This window comes from Tamandua tetradactyla, chromosome 4, assembly GCF_023851605.1.
Source record: "Tamandua tetradactyla isolate mTamTet1 chromosome 4, mTamTet1.pri, whole genome shotgun sequence".
In the NCBI taxonomy this organism is placed as follows: domain Eukaryota; kingdom Metazoa; phylum Chordata; class Mammalia; order Pilosa; family Myrmecophagidae; genus Tamandua; species Tamandua tetradactyla.
In genome coordinates this window covers 8477713-8503012 of record NC_135330.1, presented here as the reverse complement: position 1 = coordinate 8503012, position 25300 = coordinate 8477713, and the positions used below count along the sequence as shown (strand labels likewise).

Below are 25300 nucleotides of genomic sequence, written 5' to 3'. Positions count from 1 at the left end.
AGAGATAACAATTTCTGGTTCATTGCCCTGAGTTTGTTTCCTTTGCACAAAAATTCAGGAAAACCTTACTATAAGCACTTGCAGGACAACCTATGGCCAAATGGAGTGAAGAGGAAGCGGAATGAATGGGCATTCTGCCCAGAACTGCGCTGCTCCGTGGTTTGGTATAATGAATTTGTGTTAGTGTGCTGCTGTCTTGGTGCTGCAACACATTAATGTATTTTGTATGAACCGACTTCACATCCTGATTATCCTGGTAACATTTGTCTATTTACCAGTTATGTGGGAGCTATTTCACCATACAGAAACACATGCTATAACAAAATAGATTCATGAATACAAATTTAAGAATCATCAATATACACTTAAAACCGTGGGAATGATGAAACTTCCATAGGGAGAGAATATAGAGTGAGCAAAGAAGAGAACTTTGGATATTGACTGCAATGTAGAAGTTAAAACCTGTTAGCCTTGGGTTTATATGTGACCCTTTGTGTGGAGATTTCACATAAAAATTCAGAATTATGCTTTTCTTTTTAAAAATCAGTACATCTGGCATCAGTGGATTTATATTTTCTGCATGGCAGTGAAGGCTGGGACTGAGTATTGTGGCACCCCTTTAGTTTTGACTGGCATTCTTCATTTGCAACAGTCCTCACTATTTCTATAATTATCTTATATCTGATTCACTTGAGTTATTTAAGCAGCATGCCTGGATCCAGTGAACATTTGAGTTTGAGTTCCCTAATTTAAGGAATGTGAGAAGGAAGCACTTATAAAGGGTGCTGCCATTGAGGTAAAGAAGACAGGTTGGGACATGACCGGGTTGGGTGAATGTGTCATCTATACATAAAATAAAATCACCCAGGAGGGTGATTACGGAAGTTGGGATGAAAGGAATGAGTATGAACCTTATTTCAGAATCCTTTTGGGATAGAAGAGAGAGGAGGGAAGTGGAGTATTAAGTAAACGTAATCTGCTTTAGGAATAATAATTTGTATTTTCTTTTTAAAAATAATTTGCAGAAACACTGAGACCTCCCTGCAGTCCTAATTCTTCTAATTGCTACCCATCTTGGAATCTCTCCATTATCTTCACAGTTCCTCTGAATGGAGAAGTGACTTGATATTCTAACATGAATTAGGAAATGGGAATTCTGCTTTTTTTCGAGGTAGACATGAAAATAAGTCTAGTTATCCTTTATAACAGAAACTGGGGAGAACAAGACTTTTAATTAAAGAAAATACAAGGAAGAAATTGCTAAATCATCAGATAATTTAGGTTTTATGATTTTGAAAGTCAAAATTTCTTTAAGTAAAACTGCATTTGATTTCTGCTCTCAACTAGTTACCTTATGTTCGTTGGTGTTCATTCAGCAATTATTTTGAATCTGTTGTGTGCCGGGGGCAAGGATTAAAACCATGAATGAGATATAATTTCTGCTTTCAAGTTCACTGTTCAGTGGAGAGCACAGAAATGTATACAAATAATTGTTGATAGCTCTTACGATTGAGGTATTCATGAAGTGTTTTTGAGAGCAGACGAGTGTCTCACTTAAAGGGGGCTGGAAAGAAGAATTGTATGTTTAGCATCACAAAGAATAAGAGGTGACTCTTACAGAGAAATTAGCTTTTCTTGGGCATGAAGCCACGAGAGTGTGCTTAGATAAATAGTGAATGGTCTGATATGCAATCTTTCAAGAGATGAGGCTGGAAAGATAGGAAAGGGGCAGATCATAACATACCAAAATGTTTACCCTGTAAGTAATGGGAAATTGCTTAGAGTTTTGAACAGAAGAATAATTTCTTTAATGATTTGATAACAATGTGAGAGATGGATTAGAGAAAGTAGATCTGGTAGATGACTTTGAAAATTGTCCCAGCAAAATATTATGAGGGCCTGTACTAAGGTAGTGAAGAGAATATATATTCAGAAGGAGCAGATAAGAAAACAGGAAAGAATGGCTCGCAGATACCTACTTGTCTTAAGCAATTGGTTGTAGAGTGATGTGATTCAATCAGGTTGGAGAGAGAAAATAGATTTGAAAATCATGCTATCTTGTGGAATATATATAGATCTATAACTCAAAAGATAGTTTGAGTTTAAATATGAATTAGCCTTGAAAACATCATGCTAAGTGAAATAAACTAGAAATAAAAAGACAAATACTGCATACTTCCATTTATGTGATATATGGAAACAATTTCACAGAGACAGTAGATTTGAAGTTACCAGGGGCTATAGGTAGAGAATTGGAAATTAATGCTTAATGGGTTCAGAATTTCAGTTTTAGGTGGTCAAAAGTTTTGGTGGGGATTGAGAGCACAGCATTGTAATTGTATAATGCTACTGAACTGTATGCTTAAAAATGACTTTATATTATATGCAAACATATATATATATAACCACAATTAAAAATAGTAATAAATAAATAAATTCTTCAAATACTAAAAAAGAGAGAACACTCCAGCCTAAGACAGAAGATTTAGATAAATAATTGTTGAAACCATGAGAAGAGATGATTACATTTACAGTAAACACAGTTTCTTGAAGAAGCTTATAGTCAAGAGTATCAAATGCTACAGAGGTGGTTAGATACGGACTGAAAATACACAATTGGCTTTGCAGTTAATTGTCTTTGGTGATCTAAGAACAGTTTCCATGGTGACACTTTAGATTTTTCAGGGTTAAGAAATAGATGGAAAGTGAAGATATGCAAATAATTAAAATTCTTCTTACAACTTTAAATATTGTGGGCTTTTTCTCTTTTGTAATGGACTGGTTTATTATTTATTCTTTCCTTGCTTATTTTGTCAAAGAAGTAATTTGTGATTATGTGATTATTCCAGTATCATGTTTTTCTCTTCAAGTATAAAAGTATGAAAACAGCATAACTAAATTTATGCTATTTTAAATTAATCTCCTCAGTTTTCAGTTGATTTTTTTCATATGTAACTTGAATATAAATTTATTTTACATTATTTTGGTATCCTATGGGAATGTCAAAAAAACTTATCTCCCATGTATTATAAAATTATTAATCACATTAGGGACATTATTATCCTGAAAGGGTCCCTAATGGCCAAAGGTGGAACAATTTAAGCAACAAAATAAATAACAGCAGTATTAAGCCAAATAATATAATAAGTATCTATGACTATGTGCTGACATAAATAGGAATGGATGGATGGATGGGTGAGTGGGTGAGTGGGTGGATGGGTGGTTGGAAGGAAGAAAGAAAAGGGACAGATTTTCCTTACAGAAGAATTCCATATAGTATATGTTGATCTTCCCCATCCAGAAGGTAGGGGTTATTTCCACTCCTTTTGGTTTTGGGCTGAATTTAGTGACTAACTTCCAAACAACAAAGTATGGATGGGGAAAAATAGTAACTTTACAGTGAAGACATCTGGCAGATACTAAGTGGTCCAAGTTAACTTCACCAATGATATGTTGATATCAGGTACCCTAATATGAGAAGAGTACTTCATCTCAGTGATATTCTCCCTAAAACCCATAACCAAAGTCGAATCATGTGAAAATATCAAGAAAAAAACATATTAGGGGACATTCTACAAAAACCTGACAAGTACTGTTCAAAATTATCAGGTCATACAGGAGAGAGAGGTGCGGAGGAAAGTATAGAAATGAATACTGTCAGTAAAGGTAAAAAGAAGAAAAATTGGATATGACATATAAAATCCAAAGGGCAAAATGGTAGAAGAAAGTACTGCCCATACAGTAATAATACTAAATGTTAATGGATTAAACTCCCCAATCAAAAGACATAGACTGGCAGAATGAATTAAAAAACAGGACCCATTTATATGCTGTCTACAGGAGACACATTTTAGATCCAAGGAGAAACATGGGTTAAAAGTGAAAGGTTGAGAAAAGATATTTCATGCAAACAACAATCAGAAAACAGCAGGAGTAGCTATACTAATATCCAACAAATTAGACTTCAAATGTAAAACAATTAGAAGGGACAAAGAAGGACACTATGTATTAATAAAAGGAACGACTCAACAAGAAGACATAACAATCATAAATATTTATGTGCCATGCCAGTGTGCTCCAAAATACATGAGGCAAACACTGAAAAGAGAAATAGACGCATCTACCATAATAGTTGGAGACTTCGGTTACCCACGCTCACCAATGGACAGAACATCTAGACAGAGGATCAATAAAGAAAAAGAATCTGAATAATACAATAAATGAGCTAGACTTAACAGACATTTATAGAACATTACACCCCACAACAGCAGGATATGCCTTTTTTCTCAAGTGCTCATGGATCATTCTCAAGGATAGACCATATGCTGGGTCACAAAGCAAGTCTCAATAAATTTTTAAAAATTGAAATCATAGAAAACACTTTCTCAGGTCATAGAGGAATGAAGTTGGAAATCAATAATAGGCAGAGTGCCAGAAAAATCACAAATACGTGGAGGCTCAACAACATACTGTTAAACAACCAGTGGGTCAAGGAAGAAATTACAAGAGAAATCAGTAAATATATCAAGGCAAATGAAAATGAAAACACAACATATCAAAACTTATGGGATGCAGCAAAGGCAGTGTTAAGAGGGAAATTTATTGCCCTAAATGCCTATATCAAAAAAGAAGAAAGACAAAAATCAAGGAATTAACTGTCCATGTGGAAGAACTAGAGAAAGAACAGCAAACTAACCCCAAAGCAAGCAAAAGGAAAGAAATAGTGAAGATTAGAGCAAAAATAAATGAAATTGAGAACATGAAAACAATCGAGAAAATCAACAAAACCTGAAGTTGGTTTTATGAGAAAATCAATAAGATTGATGGACCTTTAGCAAGGTTGACAAGAGAGGATGCAAATAAATAAAATCAGAAATGGAAGAGAAGACATAACCACGGACCCCGCAGAAATGACGGAGGTAATGAGAGGACAATATGAACAACTATACTAATAAACTACACAACATAGATGAAATGGACAACTTTCTAGCAAGGCATGAACAACCAACGTTGATTCGAGAAGAAATAGATGACCTCAACAAACCAATCACAAGCAAAGAAATTGAATTAGTGATTAAGAACCTCCCCAAAAAGGAAAAGTCCAGAACTAGATGGCTTCACATGTTAATTCTACCAAACATTCAAGAAAGAATTAGTACCCATCCTGCTCAAGTTCTTCAAAAAAGCTGAAGAGGAGGAAAAGCTACATAACTATTCTATGAAGCCAACATCACCCTCATACCAAAGCCAGACAAAGATACCACCAGAAAAGAAAATTACAGACCAGTCTCTCTAATGAATATAGATGCAAAAATCCTTAAATTCTTGCAAATCAAATCCAGCAGCACATTATACACCATGAGCAAATAGGATTCATTCCAGGTATGCAAGGATGGTTCAACGTAAGAAAATCAATTAATGTAATACACCATATCAATAAATTAAAGCAGAAAAATCACATGATCATCTCAATTGATGCAGAAAAGGCATTTGACAAAATTCAATGTCCTTTCCTGTTGAAAACACTTAAAAGATAGGAATAAAAGGGAACTTCCTCAACATGAAAGAGAATATTTGAAAAACCCACAGTTAACATCCTCCTCAATGGATTAAAACTGAAAACTCCCCCTAAAATCAGGAACAAGACAAGGATGTCCATTATCTCCATTGTTATTCAACATTGTGTTAATAACACAATGATCAAAGTTCAATGTGTTTTGAACTTCTAGCCAGAGCAATTAGACAAGAAAAAGAAACCTAAGACATCAAAATTGGAAAGGAGAAAAAAAAAAAAGAAAAAAAAAATTGGAAAGGAAGACGTAAAACTCTCACTGTTTGCAGATGATATGATTCTATATGTCGAAAACCCTGAAAAATCCACAGCAAAACTACTAGAGCTAATAAATGAGTACAGCAAAGTGGCAGGTTACAAGATCAACACTCAAAATATGTAGTGTTTCTGTACACTGGTAATGAACAGCCTGGAGGGAAATCAAGAAAAAAATTCTATTTATAATTGTAACCAAAAGAATATAATATTTAGGAATAATTTTAATTAAGGATACAAAAGACCTATACAAAGAAAACTGCAAGAAATTGCTAAAAGAAATAACAGAAGATGTAAAATAAATGGAAGGGCATACTTTGTTCAGGGACAGGAAGACTAAATATAGTTAAGATGTCAGTTCTACCTAAATTGATTAATAGATTCAATGCAATACCAGTTAAAATCCCAAAAACTTATTTTTCAGAAGTAGAAAAACCAATAACTAAATTTATCTGGAAGGGCAGAGTGTCCTGAATAGCTAAAAATATCCTGAGAAAGAAAAGTGAAGTCATAGTCTCACACTACCTGACTTTAAGGTGTATTATGAAGCCACAGTGGTCAAAACAGTGTGGTATTGGCATAAAGATAGATATGCTGACCATTGGAATCAAATAGAGTGTTCAGATATAGACCCTCTCATCTATGGGACAGTTGATCTTTGATAAGGCAGTCAAGCCCATTCAACTGGGACAGAACAGTTTCTTCAATAAGTGGCGCCTAGAGAACTGGATATCCACATAAAAAGAATGAAACAAGAGTCATATCTCACATCCTGTTCAAAAATTAACTCAAAATGGATCAAAGGCCTAAACATTAGATAGAAGACCATAAAACTTTTAGAAGAAAATGTAGGAAAATATCTTATAAATCTTATAATAGCGGGCAGTTTCCTAGATCTTACACCAAAAGCACGAGCATTAAAGTAAATAAATAGATAAATGGGAATTCCTCAAAATTGAACACTTGTGCATCAAGTAACTTTGTCATGAAAGTAAAAAGACAGCCTACACAATGAGAGAGAATGCTTGGAAAAGATATATCAGATAAGGGTATAGTATCCAGAATATATAAAGCAATTGTTCAACTCAACAACCAAAGACAAATAACCCAATTACAAAATGGGCAAAAGACATGAACAGATGCTACTCAGAAGAGGAAAAACAATGGCCAAAAGGCACATGAAAAGAAGCTCAGTGTCACTGGTTATTAGGGAAATGCAAATCAAAACCACAGTGAGAATCATCTCACACCCACAAGAATGGCCATTATCAATAAAACAAAATGAGAAGTGCTGGAGAGGATGTGGAGAAAGAAACACACTTATCCACTGTTGGTGGGAATGTAAAATGTTACAACCACTGTGGAAGGCAGCTTGGTGGTTCCTCAGGAAGCTAAGTATAGAACTGCCATATGATCCGGCAATACCACTGCCAAATATCTATTCAGAGGACACGAGGGCAAGGACACAAATGGACATTTGTACACCAATGTTTGTAGCAGCATTATTTACAATTGCCAAGAGATGGAAACAGCCGAAATGTCCATCAACAGAAGAGTGGCTAAACAAGCTGTGGTATATACATACGATGGAATATTATGCAGCTGTAAGACCGAATAGAGTTATGAAGTATGTAAGAACATGAATGGACCTTGAGGACATTAAGCTTAGTGAGATTAGCCCGAAACAAAAGGATAAATACTGTATGGTTTCACAAATAGGAGCTAACATTAATGAATGACCTTGGAGAATTTCAGTTAAGAACAGCGACCATCAGAAAATAGAAATAGGATAGATATTGGGTAATTGGAGCTGCAGGGATACAGATTGCACAACAGGAATGTTTGTAAAAATTTAGAAATGAATAGTACACTACTACCTAACTATAATACAATAATATTAATATACTGAATGAAGCTGAATGTGAGAATGATAGAGGGAGGAGGCCTAGATGATAAAGACTGAGATGGTATAATCTATGAATGCCTAGATTGTACAATGATAGTGACTAAATGTACAAATTTAAAAATGTTTTTGCCTGAGGAAGAATGAAGGAATATCAGTATTGCAGGGTGTTGAAAATAGATGGTAATTCATATTTTAAAGCTTTAACTTACGTGTGAGATTAAAACAAAAAATGTTTTTTTCGTACAAAATTTATATTTTAAGTAGTGCATCTCCTAATATAACTGAACACCGTAAGTACATGGAAACTTAAGCAGGGCATGAGATTTTGTAGGTTTGTTCAGAGTGATTTGAACAATGAATAAAGAAGTATTTGCAAAGTCCCGTTGGGGGAATGGTGAGAAAGAGGGAAAATTCAACTTCTCCATTTGGAGAAGGACTTATATTCTTGCAAGCATGGAGGACAACAAAATCAATCGGCCAAGTTCTCCATCTTGGGGTTTGTTCATATGAAACTTATCCCCGCAAAGGATAGGCTAAGCCTACTTAAAATTAGGGCCAAGAGTCACCCCCAGAGAACCTCTTTTATTGCTCAGAGGTGTCCTATCTCTCAGCCAACACGGCAAGCATACTCAGTGCCCTCTCCTTCTCTATGTGGGACATGACTCCCAGGGGTGTAAACCTCCCTGGCTACATGGCACAGAAATCCTAGAATGAACTGGAACTCAGCATCAAGGGATTGGGAAAAACTTCTCGACTGAAAGGGGGAAGAGAGAAATGAGACAAAAGTGTCAGTGGTTGAGAGATTTCAAATAGAGTCAAGAAGTTATTCTGGAGGTTATTCTATGTGTTATATAGGTAACCCTTTTTTAGTTTAAGGTGTATTCGAGAAGCTAGAGGGAAGTACCTGAAACCGTAGAGCTGTGTTCCAGTAGCCATGTTTATTGATGATTTTATAATGATAGCTTTCACAAAGTGATTGTGATTGTGAAAGGCCTGTCATTTTTTCTACAGTATGGACAGATGAGTAAAAAATATGGATTAAAAATAAATAATAAGGGGAACAAATCTTAAAATAAATTGGATAGAGGGAAATAATAGTGGTCAATGAGAGGGAGGGGTAACGGGTATGGTATGTATGAGTTTCTTCTTTTTTCTTTTTATTTTTTCTGGAGTGATGTAAATGTTCTGAGAAATGATCATAGTGATGAATATACTACTATGGATGATATTGTGGCCACTGATTACACACAAAGTATGAAATGTTCATACATTAAGAATATTTGCATTGTATAATGATTGGTCTTATTAATAAAAAAAAAAATCAGTTCATAAAACACCAGAAAAGACAAAGGAGACAAGACTACTTACTATTCAGTATTGATTATATGAATAGATTCTGAAATTTGGTTAGTCGAATTGTACAGTATTAACCTCTGAGGTTTGACAAATGTATCATATATTTGGGAGACATTAGGGAGAGCTGATGAAATTAGAGCAGGAGCACAGGCACATTACTTAGTATCTATCTTTAACCTTTCTTTCCTCTCTTCACAGATGGGGAAACTAAATAACTTACCAAGTCTGCGTATTTAGAGTATACAGATTAATTCACATAAGGCATGAATATGTAACAGGCCAAATCATTTTTTAAAGTATTTTTATTGAGATTTCTTCACACACCATACAGTCCATCCAAGGTATACAATCAGTGGCTCACCATATGATCACATAGTTGTGTATTCATCACTATGATCATTTTTAGAACATTTGCATTACTCCAGAAAAAGAAAAATCCTATACATCCCATACCCTTAACCCCTCCCTTTCATCAGGTCAAATCATTTTTATGTGCATGCACATTGCTTATTTTTCTAACTTATATATTGGCATTCTAAAATCAGTTTGATGCAAATGAAATTAATTATATGCAAAGTGAGACCAAGTATTCTGATTTCACCTAATCTTAAGTGGCTCTGTTTAATTATCTGTGTTAGGTAAACATAAAATAGGATCAATTTGAAAGAGTTTTTGACCTAGAAGTCAGATGTTCTGTCCCTGTTTTTCAGTATTTTTAACTCATGGCTGATTGCTCACAGCTGTTCCTAAATTCAAAAACACACAGGGCATTTAACTATTTTTTTTTTTACATATTTTATAATTACAGCTTGCAAATGATAGGATAAGCAGAAAATGGTATATTATTATAGGTGATTTACTGTTTATAAGTATTATACATCTGTTCTGTCTTACTAGCTGCCGGAATGCAACACACCAGAGACGGACTGGCTTTTGATAAAAGGGGATTTATTTTGTTAGTTCTTCAGAGGAAAGGCAGCTAACTTTCCACTGAGGTTCTTTCTTATGTGGGAAGGCACAGTATGGTTTCTGCTGGCCCTCTCTCCAGGCCTCTGGGTTCCAACAGCTTTCCCCAGGGTGATTCCTTTCTGCATCTCCAAAGGCCTGGGCTGAGCTGCAAGTGCTGAGATAAGGTATGCTGAGCTGCTTGGGCTGTGCTATGTTGTGCTCTCTCATTTAAGCACCAGCCAATTAAGTCAAACATTATTCATTGCAGCAGGCACGCCTCCTAGCCTACTGCAGTTGTAATCAACAACAGATGAGGTTTAGGTACCATTGCCTCATGTCCGCAGCAGCAGAACTAGGTGCCTTCACCTGGCCAAGTTGACAACTGATTCTAACTACCACAACATCCTTTGATGAACTCAGTGTTGATAACTAGTTTGTCTACCAAGAATAAATTAACACTGACTCTTTTTATTTCAAAAGTATATATTCAATATAAAACCATGCTGGTTGAAGCAAAGCATGTGCAATTTTGTTTTGTTTTGTTTTTAACTGACGAGTGAAAGCATTGGCAATCAGCTATAGTGCTTTGGGAAAATTTCTCAAGCTTTGTGTGGAAGAGACACCCAAAGTGAAGACATGAAAGAGTTAAGTATGAACACGTGGAGATGAAAGCAGAAAATTAATTGTGGTTAGTGTAGTTCTGGGAATTTCCAGAGGAATTCCATTTCAGTGAATGATCTGATTTGGGCATTGTGAGAAATATCCTAATTAGAGGGGGTAACACAGACTTTTTAGCTTAAAAATCACCAGCCCAGGCTCTGAATCATTCATTCTCTATTGCATTTAATTGGTGAGTCAGATGAAATGTATTGCTTTCAGTAAATGTATTTCCCACAATTGGAAACAGCTGTTTTCATGGTAGAACCAGCTTTTATCCTAGTATTCAGCTCATTCACAAGAAGCTCCCAGGGTTGCTATGAGCTGTGAACCATATACCAAAAGATTCAGAACTTGAATCTGAAAACAAAAAACTTGATTACTTTTGTATATTATGTTCATGTTTTCTTACGATGGTGGCCTTTTTTTTTTTTTTACAACCAGCTTTGATTTAGTCATTGTTTAAACAACATTCTAAGATAGCCTTGGCTTACGTACAAAAGAGAAGAGGAATTTCTTTCTTAAAACTAAAATTTTTTACAGTGTCTTGGTTTTGATGGGAAGAAGCAATTTAAATGTTAGAAAGCTTTTTAAAATGTATTTTTAAATAAATTTATATTATTTGTGAACTGACTAATGCAGAGTATCCTTTCAAGTCCAGCACACTTAGTCTGTTTTTCCATAGCTTACCCAAAAATGTCTCTAGCATTATGATTATGAACACTCATTCCAGCCAGTCTTTAGTTACTTGATTCTTAAATACTGAATTCCCTACAGGTAATGACCAAAATGCAAGCTATATTAAATTATGAAAATTTTGATGGTGAACTTAATCTAAGTTCTAGCCAACTTTTGGTCTCATTCACAGTGTTCTTTCACTAATTTACATTTGCCCCCACAGAAATTGCTAGTTTTTCAGCCTAGGATACTCAGGGCTTCAGTGAAGTAGTTAGAAGGTTGCAACTTTATTCTCTTTTTTCTTTGTGATACCCTACTTTTTCCTCACAGACACTATTAACAATGGAAATTTTCTTTATTTTTGTTGATATCTTTGCCCACTTTTCTATATCCTGACACCCAGGCAGGTGTAAGTGTGTATTCCTTTTTATCTTAGATTTGTTTTTAGTTCCTAGTATACAAATCAATCAAGATCTCTGAAGTTGACAGATCAACTTCAGAATTGCTTGTTAGTCTTTACGTGTTTTTGCATATAAGAAGTTCCAGATTTTTAATCCTTTATATAATCCAGTTATGTTATTTTTTTTACTTTCTGCCATTCTTATCCAGGATTTTATCTTATGGTTTTGCTATATAAGTATCATCTTTCTCCCTTTTTATCTAAATTGACATAAATGATTCTCTTCAAAACCTATCTTTATCTTTAAAAACTCATCAAATAATGGCCAGATATACTCCAGAGATTCTACAATCAAAGTCGCTTTCAAGACTTATTCACATTTCCAAGTGTACTTTAAATTCTTAATTACCTCTTTATTGCCCCAATTTATGACGTTCTCTTTTTTTTTAGTCTCCTTCCTTACTAGTAGTCTGCTTTCTTTTTTTACATTAAGGCCTTTATTGCTAACCAAAGAAAGAGAATTTATTCCTAAAATCAACTTACCCTTATGTTGAAATCCAGTTTTATTTGGGTATTTCTTCTTTTGTGATTCATCTATATTTTTTATTTGATTTATATGTGTAGAATTCCTGAACATATTTCTGAAGCTGTCATTTGCGTAACAAGACACCAAGTAGTGTTTCACCCGATAGTTTTGTGAATTGAGGAGTTCTCATTTATATTCTCTATTTACTTCTGAAGTATTTATCCTGCTTTGTAATATTTTGAAATGAGAAATGATGGGGACTCTCTGACAGCTAAAATTATATGTGTGTTCTCCATGTGTATACTTTGAGGAAGAATCTGATTTTCTAGCTCTGTATTTCATGAACTGTATTTCATGAACTGGACGTTCTGCCCTTTGAGAAATGGAGGGTCTTCACAGATCCCTGTAGGCAAATCTAAAATGACCAGATATATTGATACAAGCAAACACTCGTTACATGATGGAGACAGCAACAAAGCTGTAACTCCCCAAAGGAAGCAGCCGTGAATTAGAAGAACCAAAGATCCAAGCACGGGAAGCAGAAAGCTCCTTTCTCCCATGATAAAGAGGCAAAACAGGAGGCCAGAAACTTTCTGGGTCCATCCGATTTTATTGCTGTAATCCAGAGCATAATCCTATCCCTGGAGAAGCTGTGGTGACGAATCAGTGAATTAGAAGATTAATTTCAGAGAAATTTGTTCCTATTTTGCAGGTACTTACCAGCCCTGGAGATACCTGTCTTACTAGTTCTTCTTAAATGGATACTTGCTTCACTTAATATTTAAAATAAATGCTTGATTTGATAGGTTCATTCCAGCTCTCTATTTGAGCATACGTCTTTGCCCTTCTTTCATTCTTGTTTTTAATGTTGAATGTTAGACCAAGCATGTTTGTGACATTGTTAAACATTTAGAATTTAGGAGTTACATTATAAACATAAGGAGTCAGTTTTCTGTATAACAGTTGATAACATTTAAAGCCCTTTGAATTTTATAAAGTGATCTTACTGCTTTTATTAAACCCAAGCCAGACAGGTTTACTTGTCTAAATCTTATAATTTAGCTAGTAGCAGAGTCAGGAATGAAACTCAGGATGCTTATTCCATAGTCCAAGTACTTAACACCATACCTCACTCTGGATTGCCTTCTGTTTTAGATTTTGAAACGTAGATGTGTACTGGCCTCTAAACGTAGATGTGAAATGGGCAATGTAGTTCTCTCTGCATTTTCTTTTTCTTCCCTAGCAACCCAAGTGCATAATGGGACATATAAAACAATATGTTTCTGGCAGTATTGGGGATAATGTCTATAGATTCTGTATGATTTCTCCCGTTAGATCAGTTTTAACATGCCCTTTGATACCTTTAACAGATTGGTACATCTTGCACATAAGTCATAGCATCATCTCCAAGTCCTTCATTGCTTCACATAATTAGGTATTGCTAATTTTAGATATCCTCTTCCTCTTACAGCATCTGTAAGCACTATTTTTTAAATGAAATAAGGGCCTAGAGTTGATGATTACCAAGACCTATAGATCTGTATAAGGGATACAACTTTCTTCCCCTTAAGTCTGGAATATTATTAAGACCAGCTCCGCTCTATATGAACAGGGAATTCAAACAAACTTAAAAATGAAAAAGGAGAATCTTCCTGAATGAAATTTTATTCCATTCTCCTGTTAAATCCTAAAATTAGGCTGCTGGCCTCCATTGCTTTCAGGAAATGAAAAATGGCTCAGAAGCTAAATGAGCTAAGCCATCTCTTTCTCAATTGTTTCAGTTTCTCAGGAATTGCTGTACAATGCTGCCAATAACGATCTCCGGGGATCTGACCCCCATTCCAACTCCCACTGCCTCCTCTGCAGCTCCAGATGCCACCAAAAGAAGGAGCTTTGAAGAAAGTACCCTCTTTTACCCTGAGGTGGGTGAGGCCAGGCAGGGTGACTCTCAGGATATCCTGATGATCAAAGGTATAGTTGAAGCCTTCATCAAGACTTTCTTGAAGATGACCAAGAAATTTGGGAAACGTTACCAGATTGCCTAAGAACTGAAGACGGACCTCAAGAATGGATGGCACAAATGCCACTTGAAATGTAATTACATAATGAAATACAAGACCCTAAATAAGCTCCATGAGGGCAGAGACTATTCTGTTTTTATATCTCTCTCCCCACCTCCACAATGTGATGCATAATCCTAAGCATATAAACAGTACTCAGTAAATGTCAGTTTTATAGTGAGAGATAAGACTTTTACCAAAAAATGCCCTCGAACCCCTTCTTTCCTTAGCTATTAAATCTAAGATCGTTTTCCCATTCATCAGGAATAGTGATAAAGAGATTCAGTGAGGTCTCAAGGTTCTTGGCCACTATTGTCTTCTGTTTTGGCTGTGTGTCTGGGTAGGAAATATATATATATATATATAATGAATTTTTCAGCGTTAATACATAAAAATTATATCTTTACTTAAGCCCAGGCTTTACTTCTTAAATATTTTATTGTGATATTTAGCTCTTTAGTAGAAATCTTATTTTATCTGATCCACACTTTAGAGGGATTTATTATACTACAGGTTTTTAAAATACTTTTTATATTTGTATTTAAGATTCAACATTTAACAGGCTTTCTTCCTGAATAGGTCTAATATCAGTCATTACTGTGTTTCAGAAATAGGATGTACTGTCACAGCATCAGTTTCCAAAACATCTAACTTGCTACTCTTGAATGATAAAACGTAGTCTCATATCTCAGCTGAGCAATGCTGCCAGTGGCCTACTAAGAAAATAGGTACAGTGATATGATTTAAGATACTGCTTAATTAAAACAAAACTCACATTTTACTATTTGTCTTAGAGAAAGGGAAATTTTAGAAACTTAGGTCCATTCACTTCTGTTCCCAAGTTGTACTTCACTGAATTATTCACTTCTTCATTAAGGGGTCAATTCTCAATTAGAGGCAGATCTTAAAAATCTCATCTTCAGCTATTTGATTTCTTCTACTTTTTTTGTGCCTCTAGTTATAGGTAAGGCATTTCATTTGTAATTTTCTCAAGTTAAATGTGAACATTTTCAGAGTTCTTTTGGCAAATGTGAGATGGGCATTTATCATGTATTCTCAACAGCTGGCTTTTCAAATTATAAGGAAAGCAATACCAAAACCGAGTATATTTTATTTGGGAAAATTAATCTTTCCTGAAGAGTGTGCTTTCTCCTGAGCAAGAGATGTGTTAAATTATGCTGATTTCTTTGGGCTTTCGTAAAAAATATCAGACTTTGGAAGGAAATTGAGTTTATCTTCAGGAGCTTTTATATATTTAGGCAAGGCACCTTAAATTTCCAGAATTAAAGGGAGTTTGATTCTTTTCCATGGATAAATTAATCACCAATTCTTTGAGAATACGCTGTCAAGGAAAAATATAGAATGTGAACATGATCTCTGCAGATTGGAATAAGACATATAAATTTAAGGTCCAATCCTTTACTTTTTGTCTTTGATTCTATTAAAAGAGATTCTTAGGTTGGACCTGCTTTTCACACATCAACTGATTCTAAATAGTTACATTTTAAGTTCTGTTTGTCAGTTTTATGGTAAATTTGAACCAATAATCAGAATCAGATTTAAATAGAATATTACTAGTCATTTTTATTGAAAATGTTCTTTTAATATATTTCATAGTGGTAATATAAAACAAATTATAATTTCTGCTCATTCTTTAACTAAAACTAGTTTTCCCTCCACTCTGTAACAGAAGAAAATCTGTATATGGAATCTGTGGAATTCTATTGGCAAAATCTAGTGTGGTTTGTTCTTTGCTTTTGTCCTCTGATTGTCACCTTAAAAATCTTATTATTCTAGGGCATGACAGTGGTAACTACTGAAATATTTCAGTTCTACCGCAGAATGGTTTAACATTATTTTTAGATTTGAATTTTCCTATGATTTTTTTTTCTTGTCTCTCCAGGTTCCCAGCCAACTTCAGATAAACCCTGCCAACGACCATCAGAGAGCACAAACTGTAGCCCTACCCGAAAGAGGTCATCATCTGAAAGTACTTCTTCAACAGGCAAGTGCTATTTGTTTTACCCAGAATTTCAAGATAGTCTCCTACCTGTTATTCATGAGCATGGATTTACAATATATTTTAGAAGAGCAAAAGTGATTGTGGGATGTGATAATCAGTAAAAGTGTACCTTGAAACAGTATAGCAGTCTTCCCCTTTTACCCCTTCTTTATGTTCTATAAGACATGCCCCCTGAGCTAAAGAAATGTATATAGTCAAGGAATAATAATTCAAAATGAGAGTAGGCAGACAGAGAAATAGAGGTTTAGAAAGTTGAATTGAGGATAAAGAATGGGGAGTGTAACAGAGTATTCTGGTTTGAGGCTATTTAATAAAGACTTAGCTATATTTAAGTATGTTTAGTAGTGTAATAGTTTCTAAAGTAATGTTCACAAATCTCTAAGATATGCAAAACAGTATATTTTGTGAAGAACCTTTATTAATATTTATTTTTAATCTCTACTTTTTAATTCGTAATTTTTGTTTATTTTTAAATATATACACCTGTTAATATAGTATAACATATTTGTAAAATTTACAAGTAGATTTATAATGTGGTCCTAACTTTCTTTTTTAAAAGTGCTAAGGATTGAAGAGTCAAAATTAAATGTTTAATTTATCATTGCTATCAGGAGAGATGGGGAATGATAAATTCATTCCAAGCAGCGGGAATAATATCTATCAAGGGGAGAATAAACAGTGAGTTCAAGAAACTGAATAACTCATACATCATATTTTGTTTTATCTTTTTCTTTCTTTTTCTGAAGTGATACAAATGTTCAAAGAAATGATCATAGTTATGAATACATAGCTATGTGATGATATTGTAACCATTGATTGTACACCATGTATGGGCTATATGTGTGTGAAGATTTGTCAATAAAAATATTTAAAAAAAGAAACTAAACAAAAGAGCAATGTGGTTAGAGTAAAAACAGTCACTACACATGAGGCTGAAATTATAGTGAGGGACCAGTCATGTAGAGCTTTAAGAACACTGAGAAGCCATTGAAAATTGCTTGGCACAGAAATGACATTAGCTCTTATTTTTTTAACCATGTGTCTTTGATTTGGAGATCACTTGTGGCTTTTGGGCAGAATATTTGACATCTTTGTACAAAGCCTTACTATCTCTTTATATCATTATAGTAATATGTTAAATTTATTAGGTTATCTCCAACATTTCAGAATCTTCTTTATTAATACCATTATGCCAAAAGTACAGTTATCGAAATATTTGGGCAAGACACTTCATGGCCTGTCCTTGAATTATTGTCCCTGTTTTCAGATGCATCCAACAGGATCATACGCTAATAGGGTATATAATTTTACTGACGACTGTCTTCGTTGTCATGCATTACCAAGACCGTATGGTAACGAAGTGTTAAGATATTGAATAAAATCATGTTAGTTTTTTCTGAAACTGTTCAATCTCTTATTGAGTCTTTGGGACTTAGTATCAGGATGACATGTATATTAACAGGTGCCCTTTATTAAAGATGATTTCTGTCTTTTGTCTTTTTGTTATATTTCCAGTTTTTAAGATATTTCTGTTTATCCATTTTTTCTTTTCTGAAGGATTTAACTTAATCCAGAGTATTTCTCAGTTAGGGCACAAATCCATGGTAACATACAGTCTTTCCAATTTCCTGTGGTAGAATTTCATAGCATCTTTTTGTTTTTCTTCAGCTTGTTCCCGAATATTATTACACTAATGAGAGAGGTAGTCCCTGTAATGTTATGTTATTAAGCACCTACTGTATTCAGGGAGCCATAGTAAGAGTTGTACAACTAAAGAGTTGTACGAGATAGTCGCCAATACCAGGGAATTTATGTTACAGTTGGTTGTAAAGTAATATCCTACAAATACCTAAGTGCTGATGTGACGCAAAGTTAGTCAGAAAAGACTTCCGCAAACTTTGAATTGAGGCTTAAAGGATGTTTTATATGTGTGAGTGTATTTGTAAATATGCATATTTGTAAATAGGGATGAAGACATTCTAAATGGAATGAGAATGGGAGAAGGCACCATGTGATGGGAAAAACATGCACTTTGTCATAAATTTGTCTGAATTTGGTTAATTTCCTTTGTTTCATTGGGAAAGTTATATAATCTATTCTAACCACAGCTCTTTCATCTATAAATTGAGTCTACTTCTTTTACTTGGCACTATAGTGTTGATTACAGAAAAATTGCATGAAGTTCCTATCATTGAATCAATCCTTGGATAAATAATAACTTTAACATCTGATGTTTTTGCTGTAACTATTAATATTCTTCCTATTAATGTTATCAGGGTATGGAGATAAGAATATAGGTCACACTGGAAGACAGAACAAATTGGTAGAGAATAAAGAGTGAAGATTGGAAAGATATATAATTCCATTTGATGAATAGTCATAAACCTTGAACCTTTGGTGAATTCTAGGCCCTGCTTATATTGAGTGAAACTCCAAAATGGACAGAGAACACAAGGGAGTTGCAAACTGAGAAGTTCTGAGAACTTTCACAGGGAAGAGACATTTTAACTGTGATTACCCAAAGTGTAGAGTCCTTGGTCAACCCTTAGAGCAATCCTGGAATACCCTATAGGAGTTACAGCTTTATCAGGCTAAACCATCCCTGGAATAAAGGCAACACTATAGGCCCACCCTAGTAAAGATTAAAAGTAGGATTCAACAGTTCAAACTGTTCCATAAGTAACATAACTTAGAACAAATCTTAACAGTTTTTGAAGGAAGACAAAATTCTAACAGTTAACAATGTAACATCAAAATAGAAAACATCCACTCAAAAAGTGATAAACGTAGTGAGGGCAAGATGGCAGCTTAGTGAGTGTGGAATTTAGTTTGTCTTCCACAGCAGCTAGTAAATAGCCAATGAACAGTACAAAACAACTGCTGGGGCTACATCAGTGACCGCACATACAGCATCTACCAGTCTGGACAAGCTGGACTGGCCGAGACCCCACACAGAACTATAAATCCCATAAGCTGTAGAGGCTAGCACACACACACACCCTCATGAACATGGCAGACTGGTTTCCCAAGGGGAAAGGAAACAGACTTTACTAGCAGCAAAGGCTTAGCTCAACCAAACTGCACTTGCAGAATTAATTAACAAATTTTGACTACTGAAAATAGGCCTCTAGCTCAGATAAACCTGGAATAAGCATTAAAGGTACTAGGGGTTTTTGCCCTCGAGGAGAGAAGGCTGGGCCAATGGGGGGAAAAATGCCTTTTTGGGTAGGCTAGCACAAAATCCTATAAAACAGCTAGACAGGGTTCCAGGAAGATGGTGGAATAGAGGGTTCTGGAAGATAGCGGAATAGGTCACATTCACCCTGCTCCGAGGCTAGAAAAGGGACGGGAAGGTGACTGAGACAGCGATTCCAAGGTGTAAGTGACCTTCTTATGAGGGTCTTCTGAACCACATAAGGAGACCCTGGTTAGAAAAACTGAAGAGTTGAGACACAGAGAACTGGAGAACATCAACTAGTGCAAACAGCCTAACATGCCCCTTTCAAAATGGAAGCCAAGAGCCCTCAGGAGTGCATGGACTGGAAGACCAGAACAAGGAATGCTCTATCTCTGTGTCCCCCATGCCACATCCAGCTCCTGCGCTCCAAGTTCTGCCTGAGCTGCACCACATACCCACAGCCCCTGCATCACACCTCTATAACCCTGCAGCCCACACCCCATGCTCAGAAGCACCAGCACACTGCCCCCAGCCTGTGCCTATACCTGCATTGCAGCAATTCATTGTACTGTCGTTCCCCACCCCACGCCCCACAGCCTGCTCCACATACATTCTGCAAATACAAAGCTTTAGACTACTGAAGAAAATCAACTTACAAAGTAAACCAATCAAGATATTTACATGCTGTGAAGACAACAGAAGATCACTAAACATGTCAAGATGCAGGCAGATACAGCCTAGCCTAATGACAAAATAAAACACTGGAGGAGACACAGACTCTAAAACAACTAATCAACAATGTTCATATAACTCTACTAAAAAAAAATAAAGGGGATGGCTAATGACGTAAATGAAATCAAGGAGACGTGAGAAGAGCATAAAGAGGAAATTGAAAGAATAAATAGAAAAATAGTAGGTATCACAGAGATTTAAAGATGCTGTAGACCAAATGAAAAATATATTCGAGTTACACAACAGCAGATTTGAAGAGGCGGAAGAAAGAATAAGTGAACTAGAGGGCAGAACAACTGATTTCGAAGGCTCAAAACAGCAAATGGCAGAAAAGATGGAAAAATTGGAATTGGATGTCAGGGAGATGATGAACAAAACAAACCATACCAATGTAAGAATCATTGGTGTCCCAGAAGAAGAAGAGAAGAGTAAAGGGCTAGGAAGATTAATTGAGAATATAGTGGGGGAAAACTTCCCAACCCTTATAAAGAACATAAATGCATAGATCAAAGAAGCCCAACAAACTCCAGATAGAAAAAATGCAAATAGGCCTTGCCCAAGACACATACTAATCAGTCTGTCGAGTGTGTAAGAGAAGCAGAAAATCCTGAAAGCGGCAAGAGAAAAACAATCTACTACATTCAAGGGAAACCACGTAAGACTGAGTTCAGATTACTCAACTGGTCCTGTGAGACGAGAAGACAGTGTTATGATAAATGCACTCTTTCTTTCTGAAAGAAAGATTTCCAGCCAAAAATTCTGTACCAAACCAAATTGTCCTTCAAAACTGAGAGAGAGATTAAAATTTTCAGACAAACAAATCATGAAAGAATTTGTCAACAAGAGATTGACCCTACAAGAAATACTAAACGGAGTTCTGCCAGTGGGAAAAAAAGAAGAGAGACAGGAGAGGGAAGTCTGGAGGAGGGCACAGAATTGAAGAGGACCGGTAAGGGTAACATAAAGGATGAAAAAGAGATAGAAGGAAAAGAATATACAGATCTGACAAACAAAACCCAAAGGATGAGATGGTGGATTCAAGAAACTCCTTTTCAGTAATAACTTTGAATGTTTATGGACTTAACAAAATAGACTTTAAATGCAAAGATATTATAAGAGACAAAGAAGGAGACTATATATTAATAAAAGGGACAATTTACCAAGAAGAATAACAGTTATAAATGTTTAGACTCTGTCATGGTCGGGTTCATGTGTCAGCTTAGCCAGGTGGTGATACCTGTTTGTCTGTTTGCACAAGTGCTGGCCTGTCTTTTGCTATGGGGACTTTTCATAGAATTAAATCATGATCATGTCAGCTACATCCACAGCTTATTCCATTTGTAATCAGCCAAGGGGAGTGTCTTCTGTAATGAGTGACGCTTAATCTTATCACTGGAAGCCTTTTAAGGAGGATTCAGAAGAGACAGGCTCTCTTCCTGCTTTGGCCAGTGAGCCTCTCCTGTGGAGTTCATCCTCCATCGGAATCGTCAGCTTCACAGCCTGCCCTACAGATTTTAGACTCTAAGTTCCCATGGTTACATGAGATACTTTTATGAATTTTATATTTATGAATATTTCCTGTTGATTCTGTTTCTCTAGAGGACCCTAACTAATACATGCTCCCAATCAGTGAACTGCAAAGTACTTGAGACAGACATTGGCAGAAGTGAAGTGAGCCATAGATGTTTCAACAATAATAGTAGGAGACTTCAATACAACACTCTCTTCTATAGTCAGAACAACCAGATAGAGGATCAACAAGGAAATACGGAAATTTAACAAATTGATTAATGAATTAGACCTAACAGACATATATAGGTCATTACACCCCAAAAACACCACTATATACAATCTTCTCTAGTGCTTACCGAACTTCTCCAGGATACCTCATATGCTGGGACACAAAATAGGTCTGTATAAATTTTAAAATATTGAAATTATTCAAAGCACTTTCTCTGGTCACAAAGGAATAAAGCTGGGTATCAATAACCACAAAAGAATGAGAACTTTCAGAAATATATAGAGATTAAATAACACTCTTAAACAACTACTAGGTCAAAGAATAAATTGCTAAAGAAATCAGTAGCTATCTGAGATGAATGAAAGCAAGAATACAGCATAACAGAACTTATGGGATGCAGCAAAGACTGTGCTGAGAGGGAAATTTATTGCCATAAATGCCTATATTAAAAAACAAGAAAGAACAAAAATCAAGAACTTAATTGCTCACCTGGAGGAAATTGATAAAGAACAGAAAACTAACCCCAAAGCAAGTATAAGAGAAATAATAAAAATTAAACCAGATTTAAATGAAGAGGAGAACAAAAGAACAATAGAAAGAATCAATAAAACCAGAAGTTGGTTGTTTGAGAAAATCAATAAAATCGATGGGCCACTAGCAAGGCTGAAACCTAGTGGGGCCAGCCTTTCCAGAACATCAGCTAGTTCCATCTCTCTACCCATTATTATTATTTTTAACTTTGTTATTGGCTAGTATAACATATATACAAAGCAAAGAAATAAAAAAGCAATAGTTTTCAAAACACTGTTCAACAAGTAGTTAATGGACAGATCCCAGAGTTTATCATGGGCAACCATACAGCCCTCCTAGATTTTTCCTACTAAATGCTAGCAAAATATAGGAGGCTGGAAGGCCTAAGTTTTTTTTTTATCACACAATTAACTTTTTTCATTCTTTTTTGTGAAAAATTACATACAAAAATGCAATAAATTTCAAAGCAAAGCAGCACAGTTAGTTGTAGAACATGTTTCAGAATTTAACATGGGTTACATCCACAATTTTAGGTTTTTACTTCTAGCTGCTGTAATATATATTGGTATTTCTTTTAGTCTCCAGTGTCTTAGAGCAGGTAGAAGTAAAAACTTAAAATTGCAAAGGCAGTGCTGATGGAGAAATTTGTAGCCCTAAATGCTTGCATTTAAAAGGAATAAGTACATAAAAAAAAAACTTAACTGCACAAATGGGAGAAATAGAAAAACGAAGAGCAAATTAATCCCAAAACAAGAAGAAGAGAAAAAATAATATTACAGTAGAAGTAAATGAAATCGATAATAAAAAAAAAAACAGCATTAACAAAACCAAAGGTTGGTTCCTTGAAAAGATGAATAAAATTGACAAACCTTTAGCTAGAGTGAGAAAGGGGAAAAAGATAGAAGATACAAGTAAATAAAATCAGAAATGAGAGGTGGGCATTAAAATACTGACCCCAGTGAAATAAAAGGGTTCATAAGAGGATACTATGAACAATTGTATGCCAATAAATTAAAAAACGTACATCAAATGGACAAATTCCTAGAAACCCAGGAACCATCCACACTGACTCTACAAGAAGCAAAGAAATTTAATCAGACATCAAAAACTTTATAGGAGTCCGGGCCAAGATGGCAGCTTACCAATGTGTACGTTTTAGTTCGTCCTCCAGAACAACTAGTAAATAACCAGAAACAACACAGAACAGCTCCTGGGGCCACATCAGTGACCGGACACACAGCGTACCCCAGTCTGGACCAGCTGGACTGGCTGCAGGGCCCCCCAGAACTGTGAGTTCCCCAAGCCGCATCGGCCGGCGCCCCTCCCTCATGGCAGCTTCCCAGAGGGGAAAGGAAAGACACTTTACCAGAAGCAGGAGCTAAGCCCAACCAAACACCAATTGTGGAATTAATTAACAAATTCTGATTACTAAAAATAGGCCCCTGTTCAGGTGAACCTGGTCAAAGTGGAGGTCGCTCATTTTTGCCCCAGCGCCAATGGGGCAGGGTTGGCGGAAAAAGGAAAAAAAAAAGAAGGAAACAGATTTTTGTGGCTGTGTTTCTACAAAGGCTTGACTGCCTTTGGATACAGCGGTGGGGCTTCTCAGGCTGCAACTGTCCCAGGCATAGGCAGAAACAAACTCGTTTTGAGGGCTTGTCTGGAACCTGTGCCTTCCCCAGGGGAGGGGTGAAGCCCAACTCAGATGGAATCCCTCTCTCAAGGAATTCAGACACCAGGGCTTGGTAATTTGAAGCCATTAAAACCAGCCTACAACCTCTCCTCTGTCTCCACGCCCCCAGCCAATTAAAGGTACTGCATCATCTTATGCTGGTGGGACCTCCAGGCGGACAAGTACCACATACTGGGCAGGATAAGAAAAACAGAGCCCAGAGACTTCACAGGAAAGTCTTTCAACCTGCTGGGTCTCACCCTCAGGGAAAACCGATGCAGATGACTCTTTACTCCTCATAGAAGGCCAGTTTGGTCTGGGAAAATCCAGCTGGGGTCTATAATACGTACGTAGACCCTCCTCAGGGTGGAGGAGGAAGGGCATCATATAAGCAGGGCAAGAAACAAGAAAAGAAGAACTGAAAAATTCTCCTCTCTTAAATAAAACCTAAGCTAGAACTAAAGCAAAAAATGTTTATTTCTTACAAAATTTATATTTTGACTAGTGCATTTCCTAATATAACTTATTTAGATAGTTTGATTGAATGCCGTAAGTACTTGGAATCTCAGGTAGGATATGAGATTTTATTGATTTGTCCAGAGTGATGCCCCAATGAATCCCAGAGTGATTTGATCAGTGGATGGAAAAGTATTTGCAAAGCCCCCTTCGGGGAATGGTGAGAACGGGGAGAAGTTCAACTTCCCCAAGTTGAATTCTTGATATTCTCACAAGCAGTGTGGACAACCAAAGCTATAGGCTAAGCCCCCAGTCTTGGGGTTTGTTCATATGAAACTTAACCCCACAAAGGATAGCTCAAGTCTACTTAAAATTTAGGCCTAAGAGTCATCCCCAAGAGAGCCTCTTTTGTTGCTCAGATGTGGCCTCTCTCTCCAGTCACCACAATGAGCAGTTTCACCACCCTCCCCCTGTCTACTTGGGACATGACTCCCAGGGGTGTGGACCTTCCTGGTAATGTGGGACAGAGATCTTGTAATGAGCTGAGACTCAGCATCAAGGGATTGAGAAAAACCCTAGAATGAGCTGAGACTTAGCGTCAAGGGATTGAGA

At 36.0% G+C, this 25300-nt stretch overlaps 1 protein-coding gene across 5 annotated transcripts in view; it reads left to right on the top strand.

Moving 5' to 3' along the window:
• Positions 1-25300, top strand: part of ASH1L (ASH1 like histone lysine methyltransferase) — a 340594-nt gene that overhangs the window by 116898 nt on the left and 198396 nt on the right. For all 5 annotated transcript variants that reach the window (XM_077156397.1, XM_077156393.1, XM_077156395.1 and 2 more), the window contains one exon: positions 16262-16363. In XM_077156397.1, coding sequence (XP_077012512.1) covers positions 16262-16363 — 102 coding nt within the window. The remainder of the gene's footprint in view (positions 1-16261; positions 16364-25300) is intronic.